This window comes from Stegastes partitus, unplaced genomic scaffold (genome assembly GCF_000690725.1).
Source record: "Stegastes partitus isolate 25-593 unplaced genomic scaffold, Stegastes_partitus-1.0.2 Scaffold9, whole genome shotgun sequence".
NCBI classification, from domain to species: Eukaryota; Metazoa; Chordata; class Actinopteri; family Pomacentridae; genus Stegastes; species Stegastes partitus.
The window spans coordinates 1,653,436-1,674,718 of NW_007577740.1; the positions used below are offsets into that span (position 1 = coordinate 1,653,436).

Genomic DNA, 21,283 nt, shown 5'->3' on the forward strand with positions numbered 1-21,283 from the left:
AAATCGAAAGTACCTGTGACAGCGGGAATGACATTACATAATATCAAACTCTTTGGACAGCATCCAAGAAAAACACTCTTTCTGTTCAGTCCAAGACTGCAAGAAGAAACTTAAGAACAAGAAGAGAAGCCCGGTGAGTGTTGGGAGCACATTCTTTGGATAGATGAGATCAAAATATATTTGTTCAGCTGGATGGAGTCCAGTATGTTTGGTGTGAACGTGGTGAGACTACCACAGTGAACGCATAGTCCTGACAGTGAAGCACAGATGTAGGAGTGTAATGATATGGGGCTGCATGAGTGGAAAAGGTTTTGGGGAGAAGACATTTATAGATGATGGTCTGTGGGTATACCAAAATACTGGCTCACACGATAACGTTCAGTTAGCAGAAGTTTGGCAGAAGAGAATATTTATCCGTAATAATGATCCAAATCACAATGCCAAACTCTCAAAAGAGTTTGTAATGAAGAAATAAGTTAAAATTATGAGCTGGACAAGCATGTTGCCAAATTTGATTCCTATAGAACACCTCTGGGGTATTTTAAAGAGAAAGGTAGGACACCATAGCCCCACCAGAAGAGAGCTGAAAAAAATGATAGTCTCTGTAGAATGACTGAACATCTCTCGAGAAATGTGTGCACCCTCGTACCTTGCATGCAGAGAACTAAGTCTGTCATCCAAAAAGAGGCTTAAATCTCAGTCATTGAAGTTTGACATTTGTTGCATTAGGTTCCTATTGTGGGTTCTGTATTTTTAATACAGTAAATCTAAAATGTTCGTTTTTTTATTTTACAAATACTGCTCAACCTAAAAGTAATACAATTACTGTAAAGTGATACAGTTTTGAATTATTTGGCATTTAACTAATGCTGTACAAGAATGTATCCACTTCTGTTGTTTACTGTATGGTAAAGTACAGTTTTTAAAAGAATGTTTCTCTGTAGGAGACCAGGCTCACTCATGACACATACTGTATATTCATGAATGCATGTTCTTATAGCTGCTTAAAATTACGTCACTGAATATTCTATAAAATAGATCTAAACATCATTAAAGGTATGTAAACTACTTTTAAATGCTAAACAGAGGATTTAATATAAAGTGCTCCCAGGGCATTCTTGAACACCATAGTTGACTACTAGATATTAGTGTTAAATGTACAGATTGTCATATTGACAGCTTGAAACTGAATAGCAAAAAGGTGAAATTAATGAGGTGGGAAATGTAGAAAAGGGACTGTTATAATACGCTAAACTGGCTCAAAGAATACAGTGTTTTTTTTTTTTTTTAAATTCGTTCTCTTGAAATTTTATTCGGTTTTTGTTTTCACCCTGACATTGAGCAAAAATCTACTACCATTTAGTTTTGCAGCAAAACAATAAAGAATCAAGAACCTTTCTGTCATCTTACTCATATAAAAATGTGAAGTGAGTATAAAGCTTGGTATCTCTGGGGGCCAGGGTAGCTGCAATTAACATTTATGCAGTGCAAAAACAAGACAGCCAACATAAGGTGCTTGACAGGAAGAAGTAGAAATTGAAAACTGTGCACAAGCCAAGACAGAACACTGCAGGGAGGAGACAGAGCAAAAATGTAGAACGTGAATATTGTTAAGAAATGAATATTTAATATCAAAACCTTCTTTCATTGGCACTGAAAATGGTGTTATCAACAATGAAGCAAGCAACTTATTCCCTCCAACAAAACCACACTTGACAAAGTGAATTATGGACACATATAAAGACATAGTTACTGAGAAAGCAATGCAGACAGACAATGTAGGACGAAGAAAAATTTGCTATTCTACTTTGTGTGTTGAGTCTTTAGATATAGTTTATTGGTGTTCGGTGTATTGCTGGACTGTTGTTGTCGTGGTTTGTCTCTTGTTGTGACTGGCTTATTTGGACTATGTAGTTCTGCACAGAAGAAGGACTGTATATTTTGTCTCCCATCTTTCACATCTCAGTCAAGGTCGGAGGAGATTGTTGCATGGCCAGTATGGAGAGGAGGAACAATAATAATAAACAACATTTCTGTCAACGTACATATGGGCATGTGAGCATTGTTTTAAAGAGGTCCTCCACTGATTTAACATTGCACTCCTATAGTGAACTATTAAAAACAAAACTGCTGCAACAGAACCAGAGATGCTTTTCTACACTTTGTCAAAATCGCACAGCTACGTTACCCACAATGCAATGTAATTGCAGTTTGGTCAGAGATCTGGGCGTGTCCTGCAAGTAGCAGCTAAAAGCCTTGAGACACTGGCCTTAAGCAGAGATGAGGCAGGGATTTGGTAAGCTCACTTCTTTCTAAACTTTACATCCACATTTTTTCCCCCTAAACCAGTGTTCACTCATTTGAAACGATCTATTAGATGTCACACAGTTCCCTCAGCAGCCGTGGGGCTTTTACTTGTGAACAGACTTTAATGTGTAAAATCTGTGGTACTTCCCTTTAGAATAGACTTTTAAACAATCTAAACTATTTTAAACCTTTAATCATGAGAAGATGCAGCCACCTTAATGAGACTTCTCTCCTGGAATCATCTGGAACAGCTGTAAAAGTGCTGCATCAGGCTCATTTCCACCAACATGTATTTGAACACACAAAATCACATGCAGCACTTCATGCTGAAGATGACCACTGACTGCAGTATACATTAAGAAAATCCAACATGTGGGCAACTATTCTGCTATAACAGACACTGCAGTGCCATATCAAGTCATTTTATTGTTGACATTTGGGTTTTGTCCACCCCAATACAGCTTGTCCTCGCCTCTCCTCCTCCTCCTCCACTGGCACAGGAGGAGCATGCGGAAGGTCTTCTGGAAGGTCTTGTTGCACAGAGCGTAGCACATGGGGTTGATGGTGCTGTTGACGTAGCACAGCCAGTAGCCCAGGTGCCACAGAGACACAGGGATGCAGTCGACACAGAAAGTGGAGATGAGCACCATGATATTGTACGGTGTCCATGTGAGGATGAAAGCCAGGAGGATGGCACTGAGAGTCTGGGCTGCCTTCTTCTCCTTCACCAGCACCATCCTCTTTCTCTTGGTGATCTGGTTCTTCAGGACGGGGTCCATGGGCTTGGAAGCGGTGGAGGAGGTGGAGGGGGAGGCGTTTTTGGCGGGCTGCTCTGCTTCAGGCGGGCACGGTGTAGCACTTGTGGGATTGCCGTTTTTACCCTTTGAGCCAGGCTTAAACTTATAAGAGATGCACTTTTTACTGTTCTTCTTTTGAGGAGAGGAAAAATACTGATCTTCTGTATAATCAGTCGCCTGCCCATTCTTGTTACTTTGTCCACTGCTTTGCTCTTTGAAAGATCCTTGTGGGGTTTCTATTGATACGGGATGCTCCTCCTCCTCTGATGACGTGTAGCTGTTAAAAGAAGTGATCTGGTCTGCTTTCGCCCATGCCTCATCTGATCTAGTGGTAGTTTTAGTGACGTTACTTTGATTAGATGAGGACCAGGAAGCCTGACTCTGGTCCCTCCTCTCTCTGGTGAAATGAAAACAAGAATGAATGATTGTTTTCTGAGGTTTAGTTCCCTCTGGAACATTTCCTGTTGTGAGCCCTTGCAGCTCTGCTAGATCTTTTGTCCGTTTTTGCGTCTCCTTGTAGATCCTGCAGTAAAGGATGGTCATAACAGAGACTGGGATGTAGAAGGCAGCAATAGCTGTCCCAAATGTGATCACAGGTTCTGTCAAAAACTGGATTTGGCACTGGTCCACAGGTACTGTTCTCTCTCCTACAAAGTACTGCCAACACAGAATGGGCGGCGCCCAGAGGACAAACGACACCAGCCATGCCAGGCCTATCATAATGGCTGCTCTCTTTGGAGTCCGCTTCGCCCTGTAAGTCAGCGGCCTTGTAATGGAGAAGTATCTGTCAAAGCTTATGACAAGTAAGTTCATGACTGAAGCATTGCTGGCTACATAATCCACTGCCAGCCAGAGATCACATGCAATGTTCCCCAAGGACCAGTAACCCATCAGTATATATGTGGTGTATAAGTTCATGGACAGCACTCCTATGATGAGGTCAGCGAAGGCCAAACTCAGCAGGTAGTAGTTGTTTACAGTCTTAAGTTGGCTGTTTACTTTGAAGGACAGCATCACCAGAACGTTACCAACTATAGTTATCAGGCTGACAATGGCTGACACTGTGGCTATGGTTATAACCTCCCAGAGGCTGTGAGGAGGCACCTGGACATTGGAAGTGTTGCCAAAAGTGCTATTTTGGAGATCCATGGTGCTGTGTTATCTGTCTGCGTTACAGTTGAGAAATTCCCCTTTGTGACCCCATGCAGACTCAGCGGTTTTCCTGAAATAAAAAGAAAACAGCAGTGAGATATATATATATTAGAATGGAATAGAATACAATACAATACAATATTTTTTTTTATTTATCTTTACTGAATTATTTTCAGTCATTACATATTTTCTAAACTCCTTCATAAATTTAATTCATTCAAAATCATTACAACGGCACTAAAGTGTAATTTATTTTAATTGTCATCTAATTTCAAGAAAGGTATGTAATTAAAAAACAAAACAAAAACTGTTTTCTATCTTATTGATTATTATGTAAATAAGTATTCTATTTTTTTAATTATTATTATTGCTGTAGCCCTGTGATAGACTGGCACCCTGAGTCAGCTGGGATAGGCTCCAGCCCCCCGCGACCCTAGTACAGATAATGGATGCATGGATGGATGTAATTATGTATATTTATTGTATTTTTATATTTACATTTTAGAAATGTTATTCTTCTTGAACAGTATTTTCATAGCATTATGATAATTAAGTCCATATTATCTTGTACTTTCTGAATTACGGAAATAAAACAAATTAAAACAATATTTTTGGCACTCAAACTTGAAAAGCTTCTACATTCCTGTACAGAGCTGTTGGTTCAAATGAAACCCGGAACTACACACCAAATCAAACACGTACGACAACATTCGATGTAACACCCATTCCGCTCAACTATGAGGTGTCACACGCTAAGCCGTCCGTCTACAGTTGACAGTAATGGACGGCAGAGTAAACAGAGGTAGGGGAGGCAGTTGGAAAAGAGGTGGCCGAGCTGGAAACGACGGCGAAAGTTTCGGCGGCGAACACCGAGGCCGAGGCCGAGGAGGCCAGCACCGTGGCCGGGGGAAGAGAGACCACCACCGGGGCCGTGGGCGCGGAGGAGGCGCCTTTACAGCGGACTTCCATCAGCGGGTGAGAGTTTGTAGGAACTGTTGATGGCCCCGTTATCCCGCTCTGCCAAACCTAATTCAAGATCAAGTGAATTTGGTAGTTTTCGATGCTGACAGAATGCACACGTTCTCGGGTTGATACTGTAAATGCAAATAGGGCCTCAACTTTAATTCGGCCTATCTTGGAGTCATTTTAGTTAAGCGCTTACCCGGTGTTATAGCCAATTTGAACCAAAACTACACGTACACAGCCATCAGTGCTCATGGCGATGCAAACATATTGTGTTTACATAAAGTTGTGTTTCGTGGATCCCATGGATAAGTGGTATTCTACGCATGCTGTTTGCTCCCATACAGTCCAGTGTGCGACATGCTTTAGCTCATCATGGTCACCTCTGTCATCATGAATTCATCCACTCTTCTGTGCACATGTGAGATCCTGCCACCATGTGAAGAGCTGGATTGAACAGAATGATCCTTTTTAGGTGCATCATCATAGTGATCAAACACTTCATCGTACCATCTGGGCTTTGGATATGACACAAGAGACTTCAGCTTAATTTCCGCTGGGATGTTCAGTCAGTTAATGCCCCTGCCATGGTAACTACAGAATTAGGAGAGAAACAATAGGGGCTCTGTGATTGCAATCATAGAAGTCTACTTTGGTACATAGGGGCTCCTTGATTGCAATCATAAAAATCTCCTTTGGTGCATCCACAGCTACCATGTGGTCTGGATACTGTTGGAGAAAAATGTGCATGATTTTGTTTGACTTTCGCGAGGACACATGAAACACTGAGCGAACCCAAAGCTGTGTCATTCTCACGGTGCACATTTCCGTGGCATCATTGTAAGAAGATTTGAGCAGCTATGCGATAGTAAAGGCAGCAATGTATGACTCATAAAAATTTAACGAATTTGGTTTTGGCACAGGGAGGCGTCTATTTGTACGTACAGTGAGACATGCCATTTATCCTGAACTTTTTGTCAGGCTTAGCTGCCAATTAAGAATAGGAGCTATGTGTTAATGACCAGTATTACTGTTGTTATGACAGGAAAATTGTAGTCACCACATCCAAAACATGCAGTTAAGACAGTTAATTGTTAGTAGAAAATGACAGAAGTCTTAAAGATTTTTTCAGACTATATCCCAATGTTGTGATTTGCACAACACAGCAGTTACGTTATTGACAGAAGCCAGGATATAAAATCAGAATACTACCAGAATCCTGCACGCAAATTTCCAGTATGCAAAAACAAATAGAGGGAATGATCATTTTTAGCATTACTTTCCCACTCAAAAGAATATGAAAATGATGATGCTTGATCCCTTACAGTTGGAGAATATGACTTGTAGGAATGTTGCATTTATAATTATTGCTGCATATATCATTTCAGCATTGACAGTTCAGTGTGTAAATTTGCAGTAGTCACATTAACTAAAACGTAGAAGGAATGGCTCTCATTTTCCAGAACTAATCTACAAGAGAAGAACCTTATTTACTCTGATTTAAGGGTTCTTGAATACACAGACGTTTTATTTAAAGACACTGGTTTTGTTGACAGGCAAGGCTTCTCATGTGCACAGTAAAATGAATGAAGAATAGAAGAAATTCAGCATTGCTTGTTTGACCATTTAAATCAACACCAAAAAGCTCTTTAAGATGAGCGCAAAGCCTGAATGGTGTTTTGGAAGTCTTTGCCAGTACAAGACTAGCATTAGAAAGGATCCTAACAGATTTTTCAGCTTTAAAAAATAAATACAATTCTATGCTGATACCCTTCATTAGAAAAATTACCTCAATCTTCCTAAAAATGACTAATTTCTTCCAAACTTATTTAAGTCAGCTGCTAAAAAAAATCATATTTTCTTTTAAATCTCATTATAATTATCACAGAACAAAAAAAAATATTGCTTTGCATTTTCCAATGTTTACACCCCTATGTTTTGGTGATAATATTGTATGTTTGACAAATTTTAACTTTATTAAAAGATTGCAACTTCTGTGATCAGATATTGTACTTGGCCATATTGCAATTTTTAAAATATTTCAATTAATTATTCAGCCCTGATTTTCTGCCAACAGTTTACCGAAAGGTTTTTGAAAATCTCTCCTCTTTTATCCATCGTTTGAAATGTGCTGATGTACAAATGTCAAGGTGCCATTAGATTAAAGATGATCTGGGACATAGAAACAGCAAAGTGCACAGATGATTATAACCAAGGACTTTGCCAAAATGATGGGATGCCTTGAAATGACTTGTTTTCTTCTAAAAATATTTTCATTTACATTTATATGAAACAGGAAAGCAGCTCAGATGTATGGAGCTGGAATACCTACATTTTTGGTATTTCTGCTCAAAAAGTCAATCCAATTACTATTTGATTATCAAAGTATTTGCCATTACCTTTTTCCAACCTTTAGGCATTCATCTCTTAATTTGTTTGGTGCTTTTAAACTTTAAGGAACTTCTGAAAGTCTCTCCTGTTGCTGCATCATGTTTAAAATAGAAACTTTTTCAATTATGGTTGCAAGACATTTTTGTGTTCAGTTTTATTCCCCAACATTTGGCTCATTGATGCTGCATGTAAATTGGTTAAATCAGCCCAAATGAAGTAAAGCTTGAGCCCTCAGTACACTTTAAATTTAATGCTTGTATCATTAAACAGAATCTGAAAGCCATTATCACAACTAATCAATGAAAAAATGAATCTGCAACCATTTAGACAAGTGATCATTTGATTTATTTTCTTTTTAGCTTAGGTGTCATGCAGCCTGAGCTCATATACGTTATTTTAAGTGCTGGAGGATCCAGTCATTCATTCCAGTCGAGCGACTAAACATATGCCAAGCAAGACAGCCAGTAAAAACAAATGGTTGGTTGAGTTGTTGTGTTAACATAGAGGTGTGTTGACTGATTAATGATACTGACTCGTGCACTCCACAACATGAAAGAAAACATTCCACCTGCTGGTAGCTGCCGTATGTCTTTGAGCGGCACAGTGAATGCAATAAACGACCCAAGAAAGATAGGCCAATAATTACACAATAGATGAAATTCAAGCCTTTATTTCTGCCTTTATACTGCAGTTATCACTATTATATCTGGAATCCATCAGTGTTGGGGTCTAAATATGAGTTTGCAACACATTATTTACAGACATGACTTAATTGGGTTGTTGACTCGCAGTCTTGCCATGTCATAGTCACTTGACTGATGGAGCGATACTGCAACAGCATGGAGTTAATCCTTTCGATGGGAGTACTCGGCTGTTCTTTTTTGTAAATAAATGAGTGGCAACACGATGACTTCATCAGCTATTCATAGAGTCAGTCTAGCATTTGATCATGTGGTCAGTTTTAGTTGACTAATGTACTTACACTTCTCACAGTAGGAACAGTGGTTATGTAACCTTAGAAACAAGCCACAACTCAACTGTGCATGTACGTCAAAGGTGCTTAAACAAATAGCACTACACCCCTGGTTTTATGTAAACATGCCCCAAATCTCCCAACTGTCTTCTATGCCAGGAACTGGAATGTCTTTGGACTGCTTTGCAAACACTAGAGCAAGATGTGACTTTGTGTTGGCCTTGTTGTACTTGACAGACCAAATGATTAGTCAGTTAACTGAATAGCAACTGAGAATGGAAATAATAGTTGAAGCACAACCAAATACCACTCATAGAATTTATGGCTGCATCTATACATTTTTGTGCTTCTCTTAAACAGAGAGTCAATTGGCCAGATGCTGATTAAGATTTTTCAGTGCAGACACATAACATTTTCTGTAAAAGTGGCTCCCTCACGTTAGCCACTTGATAATAATATCACTATCCCAATTAACTTCAGCTCATCTTCAATTTGGGACCTTTGGGTGGAAGCCATTAACTGTCACAGAAGTCTGTGTCATGGTAGCTCATTACGAAGTAAACCCCCACAATGCTCTCTGCTTGTCAGCATGAACAACTGCCCAGAGTCCCAGTGACCGCCTCATGTAACTTCATCTCCTGCCTTATCCATGAGTATATTTTTCATCTGTTAAATTAAATTAAATAAATTCATGGTTAGTGTAACTAACTTGCCTGCGTTTAGGAGCCATTCCAGCTAGTCTTGCTCATGTCATTGTTAATGGGTAAAACACATAAACCTTCAGCTGTGGTCTGATGACATGTCATGCCAGGGCTTTCTGATTCTGCCTGCTGACTATATTTAACATCATCTTGCTCATTGTGCACCGTGACATGTTCTCCTTCAGGACCAAGATGAAGGAGACAAGTCTCAGGAGGATGACGACAGGCCGGAGGTGTTTTCCAGGAGGAAGCTGGAGTCAAACTGGGACCGTTACAAGGAGTCGGAGAGGCAGGAGTCGGATGACGACACGCCTGTTCAGAGAGGAACAGACTACCATGTGCTGCTGGAGTCAGCAGGTAAGATGGGACTTAAGTTTTTGTAAACAACACCTGCAGTTCCCAAATGTTCCACGACAGGAGAGCTGAGTTCTACTTATGACTCGGCCTTAAATACAGTTGTAGAAGTTGCCATAACAAGTTTGCAAAAGGATCTTGGTGGGGTGTTGACAAATCTTCAGGCAGTTTCTCGGGTAGTGACCCAGTCTGCACGACAAGGAAATGAAGTCGGTTTGCTCCAGAAACCACAAATGTTCAGTTCACAGGAAGATCACTTGATCATTTACCATCTTGTTTCAGCCGGCACGAATACATGTTGACTCAGTATTACCAAAACCATCACTGGATTAAAGAAACAGTACAAGGGTGTGGACGTTTCATTTGCGTATTCGCTTTATTGAAGCATTCCGTGTCAAATTCTCTACTGCAGTCTACGTGCAGTTTTCTGAAGTTGTCTCTGCATCCCAATTAGTTCAGAGGAAATGTGTGTTGTCTTAAGGGACTTTAATTGCTCTGTATGGACGCTGTTGTCAGATGGCTGCATAGAGGATCCTTGGTTGTCTTTGTTTGCTAATTTCAGCCTCAGTGGTCAGCGTTTGGACCCTTGGGCTCTCTACAGTCTCTGATTCTGTTGATATTTATTTCCCCAAAGGATCACAAGTAAGAGAGCTCAGGGAGATTTCATCAAATACAGGGACTGTCATGTCTCGTGTTAGATTAACAGAGCTGTGTGTGTGTGTTGCTGGATTATTATTATTTTAGCAGATGCCAACCATGAAACACAAAGTGGTTTATGCTTGTTTTGAATTGCTGTTGGCTTTCTAGCAATTAATTCATCCCAGTCGGTGTGGATTTTGCAGGATCACGAGTTACAGATGCAGGCAGGTTGTTGCAGCTCAGTAATCTTCTGATCACTTTAACTGCCTCGTTGTCTTGTGAACATCCTGACCAGTGATGGTGAGTGCAGTTACCATGACCTGAACCTTCCGTCTACACTCAGACTTTAATGGCATGCTTGCTTTTCCTTTTCATCAATGTTTCCTGAGGCGATGCACACGTTTGTCACCAGTTGTATGCTACTGTAAAGTTTAATCTTTACTGTGTCTGTCAGCTCCAGCAGAGGTACCAAACACTGAAGCTGACACAGCTCCTCCCAAATCATCACAATAGGGCTTTGAAATAACGGATGGTTAACTTTAGTTCCTTGTTGTGTTTTTTTTACACATCTGTTTGCATTAGAGACTGTTGACAGTAAAGACAACCTGAAACAACTCAAACAGAGGCTATAATTGTCCCCTTCTCAATAAAGCTGATTCATCTATGGTGTAGCAAAGCCTGATTGTCTTTTCATACACACACACACACACACACACGGACACACACACATGCAAATACACACGCAAATAAAACTATTTTTGCAAGTTTTCTTAAGTTCATATTTTTCTAAACTGTTGCAGCCAAGAAATTCATTGGCTGAGACATTTTACAGCTTGTGCAGAGGAGTTTTCCTTTAACTCTCTGAATCCCCAAAAAACAACCGGCTTAAAAGACAGAAAGTTTAAAAAAGGAAAAAATTGTTGGATTTTTTAACTTTCCTGATAGTACTTGAACTAATCATGTAAGATGTGTAGTTTTGTCAGAAAAATTACCCAAATATAAGCTGTTTCTTAAAAAATTATTTATTCTTTATGTGTTAAAACTTTTGGCCAAAGTCAATTGGTACATGAGTGTGGAGACAAATGAAAAATGTGAGCATTTAAATATCTATGGTATGTTGTGTCACTTTTTTCCCAGTATCAGTAACGCTTTTTGATAGTGTTGTGAATGGTGATTCCAATTTTTTTTTCAAGTAATATAAAATAAATAATGAAAAAAAAATTACTTCTCATATATATATATTACCCTGGTGAGGATTAAGCGGTGTATAGATAATGGATGGATGGATATATATATATTTTATTTTGATGATTTATGGCATTATAACTTGGTTATACTGCACTAAAGAGATTTCTGAGTTCTAGCCATGGTTGTTCTGTTTCCATAGAGGTCCAAGACTTTGTATTGCAGTGAAAAATGAGCCCACAGTGAAGAGAAATGTGACAGGACAGCAGTGTAGGCCCAGAAACAACTTGGAGTTTAGTCATTTTTTTATTTTCATTTTTAGCTGATTCTGAATTTAACTTTGACTACTTTATTACATCAGAGTCATCTATGGCAGGAGTGACTGCAAATCTTTGCGTCACTTCCACTTAGTCTCTTGTCAACACGGCTGAGCAGGTTTCATAATATACTGTGGCAGACGGTAGAACACTTCAATAGAAAAACTGGTATTTTGATATGGAGGTCCTAAAATGTTATCTGGCGTTGGATCATTTAAATTTTATAAAGCAGTGGGATGTGATATGGGTATTTGGATGCCGTTATTCAGAGTAGGGTCACACCAACGCACTGCCCTTGGTTTAATTAACCAAAGTCAACCAACCATGCTGAGATGATTGGCTCTCCCTAGTTTACCACAGTGGCACATTAAAGAACTAGAACGTGTTTGTATCTGACTTTACCTTTTTTGCACATTTTATGTTTTCTTTTTTCTCCACTTATTCATAGTTAAATTAAAGCTGGAGTAGGCAGAAATGTGCATAACGTGAGTCTGTTATGGCTAAAAGTTTTGTGATATTTAACAGACCAGTTGTTTGCTCTTTTTTCAGAGACCAGAAAAAAGTATTTTTGTTAGTTTAATAAGGCTTTTTACCTTTTCATAATGTTGTAAAGCTTCACTTATAGATGTGTTTATATGAACCGCAGGTCAGTGACGGTGTCTAAATTAAAAGGTTCATTCACAGTGACAAACTGTTGGAGAATAACCAGACCAGACTCCGCAGCTCCCATCAGAGACTTGAAGCAGTTTAGTGTCTTTTAGGTAATTAATTCAGTTTTAGGGCCTTGTTGTGCTTCCAGTTGGCTGAAAAATTCAATTAGTGCAACTTTAAATAATATTTCAACAGATTGGGGATAGCAATCTGGAGGAACACTAATTATCATGATTTCTGGCAGGAAAATTGACAAATTTAATGATCACCAGAAAAAAAAAAACTGATGCATGATGTTTGACAGCCCTTAGAGTCTAATCTGTTTAAACCTACATGCAACTAATTACTGGATCAACAACCATTTAAAGTCCTATTTCTTTGATCCTCGTTTGATGGGGTTTCAGGTGTTCACACTCACTGACGGGCGGTATGCAGGAAGTGATGAGGCCATTTTTAACTCAGGATGAGTGTTTGGAGCAGCAAACTGTTTTTGTAGGATTGTTTTTTTTTTTTCTCACGCCATTAGAAAGTTAGAGAGTGTAGCAGCGCCGTGTCGCTCGCTCTCCTTCTCTTGTAGTGTAAATGCCAAAGGTGCTCTTGTGAGTTGTTTGACTCCTATCTCTCGTCTCTGTGTTTTGCCCACATTGCCAGATTAGTCATGCTGTACAGCAAGAGGCTGCAGCTCTCTAGCGGATACTTAATTGTACGTGGGAGGTGATGCTTTTAAGAGTCGTTTTTCTGGCCAATTAAGGTAGCCATGAAATCAGGAATTCACCACAGAAACCTCCCTTTTCCTCCTGGCTAAAGCTATTACAGAATACTTCTTCTTGTGGAAGCTCCTATCGCCACCACTTTTTGTTTCCAAGGTGTCGAATTGTTGAAGTATTCTGTTTGTTTTATTGGCAAGATTGGACAGAATGTGCAGGTCAAAAGTATTTGCAGATTTTATGTTATTTCAGGAGAGAAATGGCCCACAGCAGTGTTTCTCAACCTTTTGTAATGTATCTTGCGAGATTCAAAATCCCAGGGCAGTAAGGTTGAGAGCAGAGCTTTACCTACAGCACGGTGGAGGCGTTAGACGAGAGTGCGATTATAGGCTGATTTTTTTACAACATTTTAATCAAGTAGATAAAATGTTTTCTTTCCTTTGCTGCAATTTCTCTACAAAATGAGCTACAAAGGTTCCGGCTGTCATCAGAGGACATTTTTATCAGATAAACCACCGTTATCAGAGCTGAGCACATCTGAAAAGCCCAAAACAAAACAGCTCAAATATATATCTGAGTGGGTGGGGATTGTTTTTGTCCTCCGTGACATTTAGGAGAAGAAAGCACTGCATTATTTGTTACCTCAATACTGTGTAACTTTTCAAAGACGATCTCCAGAGCTGCAACAATTGGCCAGTTAATTGCTCAGTTGACCAGAAATTATTGTGGAATTAACGTCTCAACAGTACTCCCATCCTCCATGGTACGGCGTGTGAATTGTGGGTGCGACTTGTACTGCATCCTGCCACTGTACAGGAAGCAACGCTTTCCATGGTAACGGCACACCAATCCTTTTTCTAAGAACGATTGGGAAACATGTGGGAACACCACCTGTTACGCCTAAAACCGGAAAGCTGGTTATACAGAACCTCTGCCACTGAGGGACGGGAGGATGATCTGAAGAAGTGACGTAGATAATGTACAGCAGCTACTGTACTGACACTGTTGCTATAGACAGCGAGGTGATGTCTCTCTGAAGCTCTGAAGCGTATCAGTTCTTCCACAGTAAACAGGTCGGTTGCATTTTGTTAAAGAAGGTGGAACATAACCCGATCTATCTTATAACTTCAAATTGATTGTGTTGTGCCACGTTAATTACAGTTCCAATCAATATCTGTGATCAACAAAGCAGTGTTTGTTAAACTGAAGGTACTTTACCTTTCAAAGAATCACTGTTGGGGGTTCCCCACCATGATTAGTCACTAGGGCTAAGTAGCTTACTGGTAGTACTCGTAAAGCTTTTTTTCCTTAACAATTTTCTATTTTCCTTGATAGCTGAGAGAATATCTTTGCATTTTGGACTGCTGTCAAGTGAGTCAAAATTAGGGATAGTTGGAGCATGTTGATCTGATATTTGATAAACTAAAGATTTAACAAGGTCAAAATGAAGAGTTCATTTGCAAAAACAGAACTCCATTTTTGTAGATTGTCAGAAAACTTTTTTTTTTATTGTTTCTTTGCTTGAGGTAATATCAATCAAACTGAAGCTGAGTGGATTTGACTCAGTAGAAATGACACGACAAAAATAGAGATAACTTAAGTTTGATTGATATTATCTCAGGTAGACGATGGAAAAGTGGGTTTTCTGAAGGTTTGTGAAGATGGAGTTATCTGTTTTTGTAAATAAACTCTTCAAATAATCTACAGTAAAACTAATAAAATGCAGCCCTAAACGGATATTACTGATTCAGTTTGTTGACTTTATGATTACGATGTTGCCACAAAGTTAAATGAGGTTTTGCTTTTATCGGTGTCGTAAAATTAATGACCACATGTATTTACAGACGGAGATGAGCTCTTCATGTTGTTGTGAAGACATTTTGTGTGTGTCAGCTGGGTCAGATAAGGCAGAAGCAAGAATTTTTGGAAATGAAAGTATAAAAAAAAAAAAAGCACTCACTGACATTAGGGTATTGTGATGATGCCTGTCATCACCTTGAACACCACTGCAGTGACAAAGGAATCACTTGTTAAAAGAAAAGAAAGAGAGTTTCCCTTTAAATGAAGAGAGTTACTTGTGCTTCACAACGCTGTCAGATGGAGAGACTGTCTTATCAAAATGGCTCCACGGTTGGACTGGTTACTGAAGCTTTAGATGCCAAATCTACAATGATAGTTCCCACTGAGGCACAGCTCCCAGCTGTCACAGTCCACAGTGTTACAAAACGACACATTAGAGTGCAGCAATCCCAGAAAGTGAGCCTGACACAGCCTTGGGAAGTCTTCTTGTGGTTGCCTCTGGAGCTTAATGAAGGGCTGTTTTTCATCTAAAATGAGCATCTGATCAAAGCTTTAGAACAGCTACAAAACGAACACTAAGGTTTTTATTTTGGTGAAGTTTTTTTGTCATCACATAAAATGACACAGTTCTAAAATGAGAATGTAGATAACTTAAATCAAACATACCCTACATTCCAAACTACATAGTTCTCAACTTAAGTAGTGCTGCAAACAGTACGCATACATTTAGAAAATACTACTTTGTCATATTATTGCACCTGAAATTGTGACTGTCTGGTTCATATATCTGTCACAGTCTGCAGTGAGTGGAGCAAGCTTTTTACTTTAACGACTCACCACCAGGCAGTATGGGTTACAATACCTGTACTACCATAATGTATAGTATGATAGAAACATAATGAGTATGTCCCAAAACACCCATCCATCTATCCATTATCTATACACCGCTTAATAGGGTCGTGGGGGGCTGGAGTCTATTCCAGCTGACTCAGGGTGAAGGAATGGGACACCCTGGACAGGTCGCCAGTCTATCACAGGGCTACACTTATAGACAGACAACCAAGCACACTCACATTCACACCTACAGACAATTTAGAATCACCAATTAAACTCAGCATGTTTTTGGACTTTGTGGGAGGAAGCCGGAGAACCCGGAGAGAACCCACACTGCATGGGGAGAACATGCAAACTCCAGGTCAGGTCATGTTTCCAAATGAGAACTGGTTCTCAAACATTTTTACCTGGTAAAATAAAGGTAAAAAACCCCCCCCAAAACAAACAAAAATAAAACTCCACACAGAAAGATCCCGGGTGTCCTCACTGGGACGCCAACCGGTGACCTTCTAGCTGCGAGTCATCTTGCAGCCCGTCCCAAAACATAATATGTCAATACTAGGATGTCCAACTACATCTGGTTTCATTTTGCAATCTGCAAACCAGCATAGTTTCTGACCCGCAATCCCCTGCACAGTGGAAGATGAGTCATGTAAGTGACAATGTCTCGCTTGAGTCACAAGCTGGTGAGACTGAACAGACAGGTGATCTCACTTTGCAGATCTTAACAGACATATGAGCAAATCAGACAAAAATTAAGGTTTAATATTGTAACAGTAGTACGTCCAAATAGTACGAACTGTGAGGAAAAAGAAAAAGTATGCCATCTGGAATGCAGGGCGTGATGCATGTGACGTATCTTCCACTGTGCAGACTGTTGGTCAGAATGTCCAGAAAAGCTACTGGCCGGATGTAGTAGGACATCTTGGTATTTTTGAAACACTGCATTTGATTTAACTATGTATTGGGAAGTATTAAATCTTTTTCTGGTGTTTTATCTTGTAAGGGTATTGGCATACACCCATGTTAAAGGTTTTAACACCTTTTCTTCCAACCCAAAATGATCACAAAATGCGTCGAATTTAACTTAGGGAAACTATTCTCGGTGGTATCCTCCATCATCAACTTGTCTGTACTCTGCGCTACATTAATGCCGCGGCCCATACATCCCACTCTTTTCATTCAATCATTCTGCCTCACATGTTCTAGTGCAGAACCTGTCACTGCTGTTTATGTAGCTTCCATTTATATCACTTCAGGCTGTTTATATTTCATTTAGACTTTTTCTTCCGTTTAATGTATCCAAATGCATTTGCTGCTACGGTGACTCACTTTTCCCACCAAGAGCCTTAAAGTTTCACCCAGCCTCTGCATGGATGCCTGCAGTACAAATACATGCACAAATGTCAAATTCAAGTGGGAAGTTTAACACAGCATTATCAAGACTTGAATTGCCCTCACCAGTCTATTTAAAAATATATAATTGAGGCGTACAGTGCCAGACTTGTGTTTGCGAAAGCTCTATTGAAAGCTGTACTGTACTCGGTGTGATGAGAAAAATGGAGCCCAACAGGGAAATTATGTAAACAGACTGTTTGATTTGAATTGAAGGTCATGTTGATTTCTGTTATTTCGTGGCCTCATGGATAGCTATTATGTAGCCCCTCTGCTTGTCCAAACATCCCGAGTGCTTTTAGCATTCATGTGTTTTGATTGACTGTGATTACGCTTTTTTTTTTTTTAATTCATTTTTTTTTTATAGATTCCATGTGTCAGGAGGCAGCAGACCTTTTCAATGACTGTGGTTTCCAGACTGAGGAGACTTTTCAAGGATGAAACCTTGGTGCTTTAGATACTTGAAATATTTCAAAACCGTTGAAATTTGAAAATGCTTTTGTTGGACAAAGGTTTTCATCACCTTGAGACCTGAAGTAGTGATGAATCAGAAAGGAGTTGTGGTGAATGGAGTATGCATTGATTGAATTAAAACACCTTTAGGCTGCATTCAAGCCTCGGGGAATGAATAGCTGTTGGTTTCTGTATCCCAAACGCTTTTTTTTTTTTTTTCCGGCTAGGGTTTGTCTTGGTTTTTGCATTGTTGGGGACTGATTGTGCCGTTGCTAGAGGCAATGCACACATGGTGCGATACCCTTCTTCTGCATTTGTGTCCATGTGCCTGTATGACTGGGGGAAATTGCTGGCCAGTTATTTACATCCTAACATGGTCATCTATCTGTACACATTAACACAAGGATCAATCCTCCTCCCCCGCAGCCGTAGTTTACCAGGCCACTAATGGGCACCTATCAAGGCTCCATCATAATGAGACAAAAGGAAATCACATTAGAGCTTCAGTGATTCAGCTAACTAGATTGACAAACACAAGGACGTTTTCCTAACTGAGATGAATAGTCCCAATCATGCCATTAATTTATATGTTCCGGTGTCATTACGGATACTTGATTAGCCATGTAGAATGGAGCAGATTGGCGTCAAAGCAGAGGAATGAGGCCGGTCGTGTACTGTCTGTCGGGCAAAAATAGGAAACAAAGCATTACAGGTGGTTGGTTTGTTTCCCTGCAACTGCTGATTAAGATGAAGCCGGTGGAGGATGGTGCAAGGCTAAATAAAGCTGCAGGTGGATCATAGACACTTCACTGAGATCATCCCTCCGAACCGTCTGCCCACTTTCATCTGTAAATACCTGTACCAGTGTTCAAGTGCCACTACGTTAACATACAAAAGTTCATTTTAGGGTGTCGGTTGTTTTTCGCAATCTGTTAGTCATCTTAGCTAATAATAATATTGTAAAATAGCAAAAAGTCTCAATCACAGTTTCCCAGAATCACAGTTAATTTTCCTTGGATTTCTTGTTTTTTTTTTTGTTTTTTTTTACCAGAACAGCAAAACTCAGAAAAATTCAATTTATTATCAGACAAAAGCAACGAATTTGGCAAGCGGCACCTAATGAATATTGGACATTTTTGCTTGAAAATGACCAGATACAGTTACTGGATTTTCAAAATTACGGTTCTAAAGAGCACTTTTGTCCATTATCATCGATCTTGTCCACTAAACAAACAATTTTTAAAATTAGTATGATTTAGGAGAGTAGACGAAGATACCTCTAGCTTCTATGATGATTCCAAAAATGTCCTGAATTAAACTTACTGAAGCAAGTTCTAATTATTGATTGATTGTATTGGCAATTTTATGTTCTCAAATGTGACAATTTGCTGCTTTTTTTTTGTTCTTACATTGTAGTAAATTGAATATTTTGGGATTTTTGTCACAACAACACAAAATATTTAGTGATCGTATGCTGTTTTCTTACATTTTATAGACCAAAGTAATCATTTGGAAAATAACCTGACAATTAGTTGTTAATGAAAACAATCTTTAGTTGCAGCAGTTGCAGTGAAGATTTTGCATTTTCTTTCTTGTAAAATTTCTTTTCATAGTCTGAACTCTCAAAGCACTGCTGACACTGATGCACCCAAGCACTTGTTCAGTGATCCATTATTACAGCTCCATTTACTATTCACTAATAAAAATTTGATTATGTTAGCCTTTAATAATATGATTCCACCGCACAGTAAGTGGGGTCAGTTGACAGCTGTGAACTATTCAGCTCCCGTGAACTGTTTAATTTCCTGCCATAATAACCACATCAAACAGCATACATACTCACCCTGTGTGGCTCTGACAAACACGACGCTCCAGCATAAAATAGGCGTTCGGCCAAGTCTTTGATACGCTGTTTTTCCTTCGCTCCTTTTCAGTGTGCCAGAGTTAGCCGAGTTTCTTCTATGAGCTCTGTAAGTCTTCTGTAGCTCTCTCTCTCTCGTCCACTCACAGTGTTTGGCTCACACCTTCCCTCGCTGGCTCTCTCTTCCCCTCCCCTGTTCCCTCTCGCTGACTTTTTCCTCTGTGCTCTGCTCTCCAACGAGGTGAAAAACACACATACAGGTAGGTCATCACACCGTCTCTCATCCTCATCAGTTGCTAAGTACGAGGCACTTTGATGAAAACAAGTTTGTCAGCATTGTGGTGTAGTATACTGTCGCTCCTCAATGGTTCAGCTTCTTTCTGAGACAAGATGTTAAATGCAACAGCTGTTCAGTGTCAGTGTCCGTGTGACAAAGCAGCCGAGGTGCTTCGTTGAGTCCTTTTTCTCAGAACGATGAATTACTGAAAAGAGCTCCTCGTTCTTAGCAGCGATGATTAACTGAGAGTCTCATCAAAGCTTTTTTTTTCCCCACCGAAAGATGAACTTGGGAGCTCAAATCTTCTGAGGAATCGAAGAAAACAGCAAAAAGTCTTTTTCGCACTCTTTCTGCAAAGTTTGAACACGTCCAACGGCAAGGAAAGCAAGTACTCTCTTTGATCCTCAAGGCTGCACACACTGAATGGCTTTTTTTTTGTTGTCTCCTACAAGTCTTCTGCTTGCTGATGCAGAAAAAGCTGTTTGGACGCCCGCTGCTCTAACATCCTCACCAACACGCCGATTCAGCTGTGAGCCACTACTGCGAGAAATTCCCACATATGTGAAGCCACATGCTGTATGAGAGCACTGAGCAACATGTAAGAGGAGGGAGGAAGAGGTGAGGAGGTGGAAGAGGTGGTGGAGCAGGATGAAACTGGGGGAGGAGGAGCTGGAGGAGGAGCTGATGTGGGTGTCAGCAGCAGTTCAGGAGGAGCTGAATGCTTGCCTTTGCCATGGCAGTGCAGCAGAGCTGTATGTCTTCATCAGAGGGGAAATACAATCACACAACTGGCTGTGGCTGGCTCCACCATCACATGTCCCACTTCATGGTGACTTGGTTGGTAATTCTGGAGGCATAAAAAGCTTTAAAAGCAGAGCGAGTGACTGTTCAATCAGTCAGTGCAGATTGATGGAGTTCTTCTGCTGCCTTCAGTTTACTCCCATCAGCCAGGCTTTCTTTTGATGTGACCTTTTCTGTACAAATAAGCTTCTTGTCATAGTCACAGTGTAAAAAGGAGCAAACAAAATATTTTTTCTGTTCCTTAAGGAGGTAAAAACAAAATTATTCGCTCAGTGCCTGAAATGTTCAGTGTACTCAGTGAAAGCAGACAGAAACCTAGTGGGAGGATGTCTAGAGTGTACCCTGATACAGAGCTTTTGAGTCTGTTCCTGATACTGAACAGACTGAACAGTCTTGATATAGATCCCCTCATTTTTTTCTTCTTTTTGTTGTGACCAAGCTACAGTATGACAGTTGAAAAAGTGACTTGTCAGAATTACCAATATACAATATCTGCATACAAATATAGCAATGTATAGTCAAGCCGCTAATTATCCACAGGCAGGACACATTTAGATTTATATTGTTTGGTATAGTGTATTGTGTTTGAGTTGTTATTAAGTTTTTAGCCTCTCTATGTTAGTCTTACAATTTTACAAAAATTCCTCGTTTGAATTTATTCATACCTCTTCATTTTTGTAAGAAATTATTGTCTTGTACTTTTTCTCCAAAAGTACAAGGAAGTC

At 39.8% G+C, this 21,283-nt stretch overlaps 2 protein-coding genes across 2 annotated transcripts in view; one reads left to right on the plus strand and one right to left on the minus strand.

The window, feature by feature from the left end:
- Positions 1-2,720: 2,720 nt before the first annotated feature.
- Positions 2,721-19,515, minus strand: chrm5b (cholinergic receptor, muscarinic 5b). The gene is made up of 2 exons (XM_008284903.1): positions 19,463-19,515; positions 2,721-4,326 (listed from the first exon to the last, which is right to left on the minus strand). Exon 2 carries the CDS (start codon positions 4,251-4,253, stop codon positions 2,721-2,723), a length of 1,533 nt encoding a protein of 510 aa, XP_008283125.1. The 5' UTR covers positions 4,254-4,326; positions 19,463-19,515.
- aven (apoptosis, caspase activation inhibitor) overlaps positions 5,037-21,283 on the plus strand; it is a 46,941-nt gene continuing 30,694 nt past the window's right edge. The window contains exons 1-2 of the mRNA XM_008284890.1: positions 5,037-5,231; positions 9,470-9,641. Of these exons, the coding sequence (XP_008283112.1) occupies positions 5,037-5,231; positions 9,470-9,641 (367 nt within the window). The remainder of the gene's footprint in view (positions 5,232-9,469; positions 9,642-21,283) is intronic.

What these genes read in the sequence shown, in the direction of transcription:
- chrm5b (XM_008284903.1), bottom strand. Translation starts at nt 4,253, where the DNA reads ATGGATCTCCAAAATAGCACTTTTGGCAACACTTCCAATGTCCAGGTG.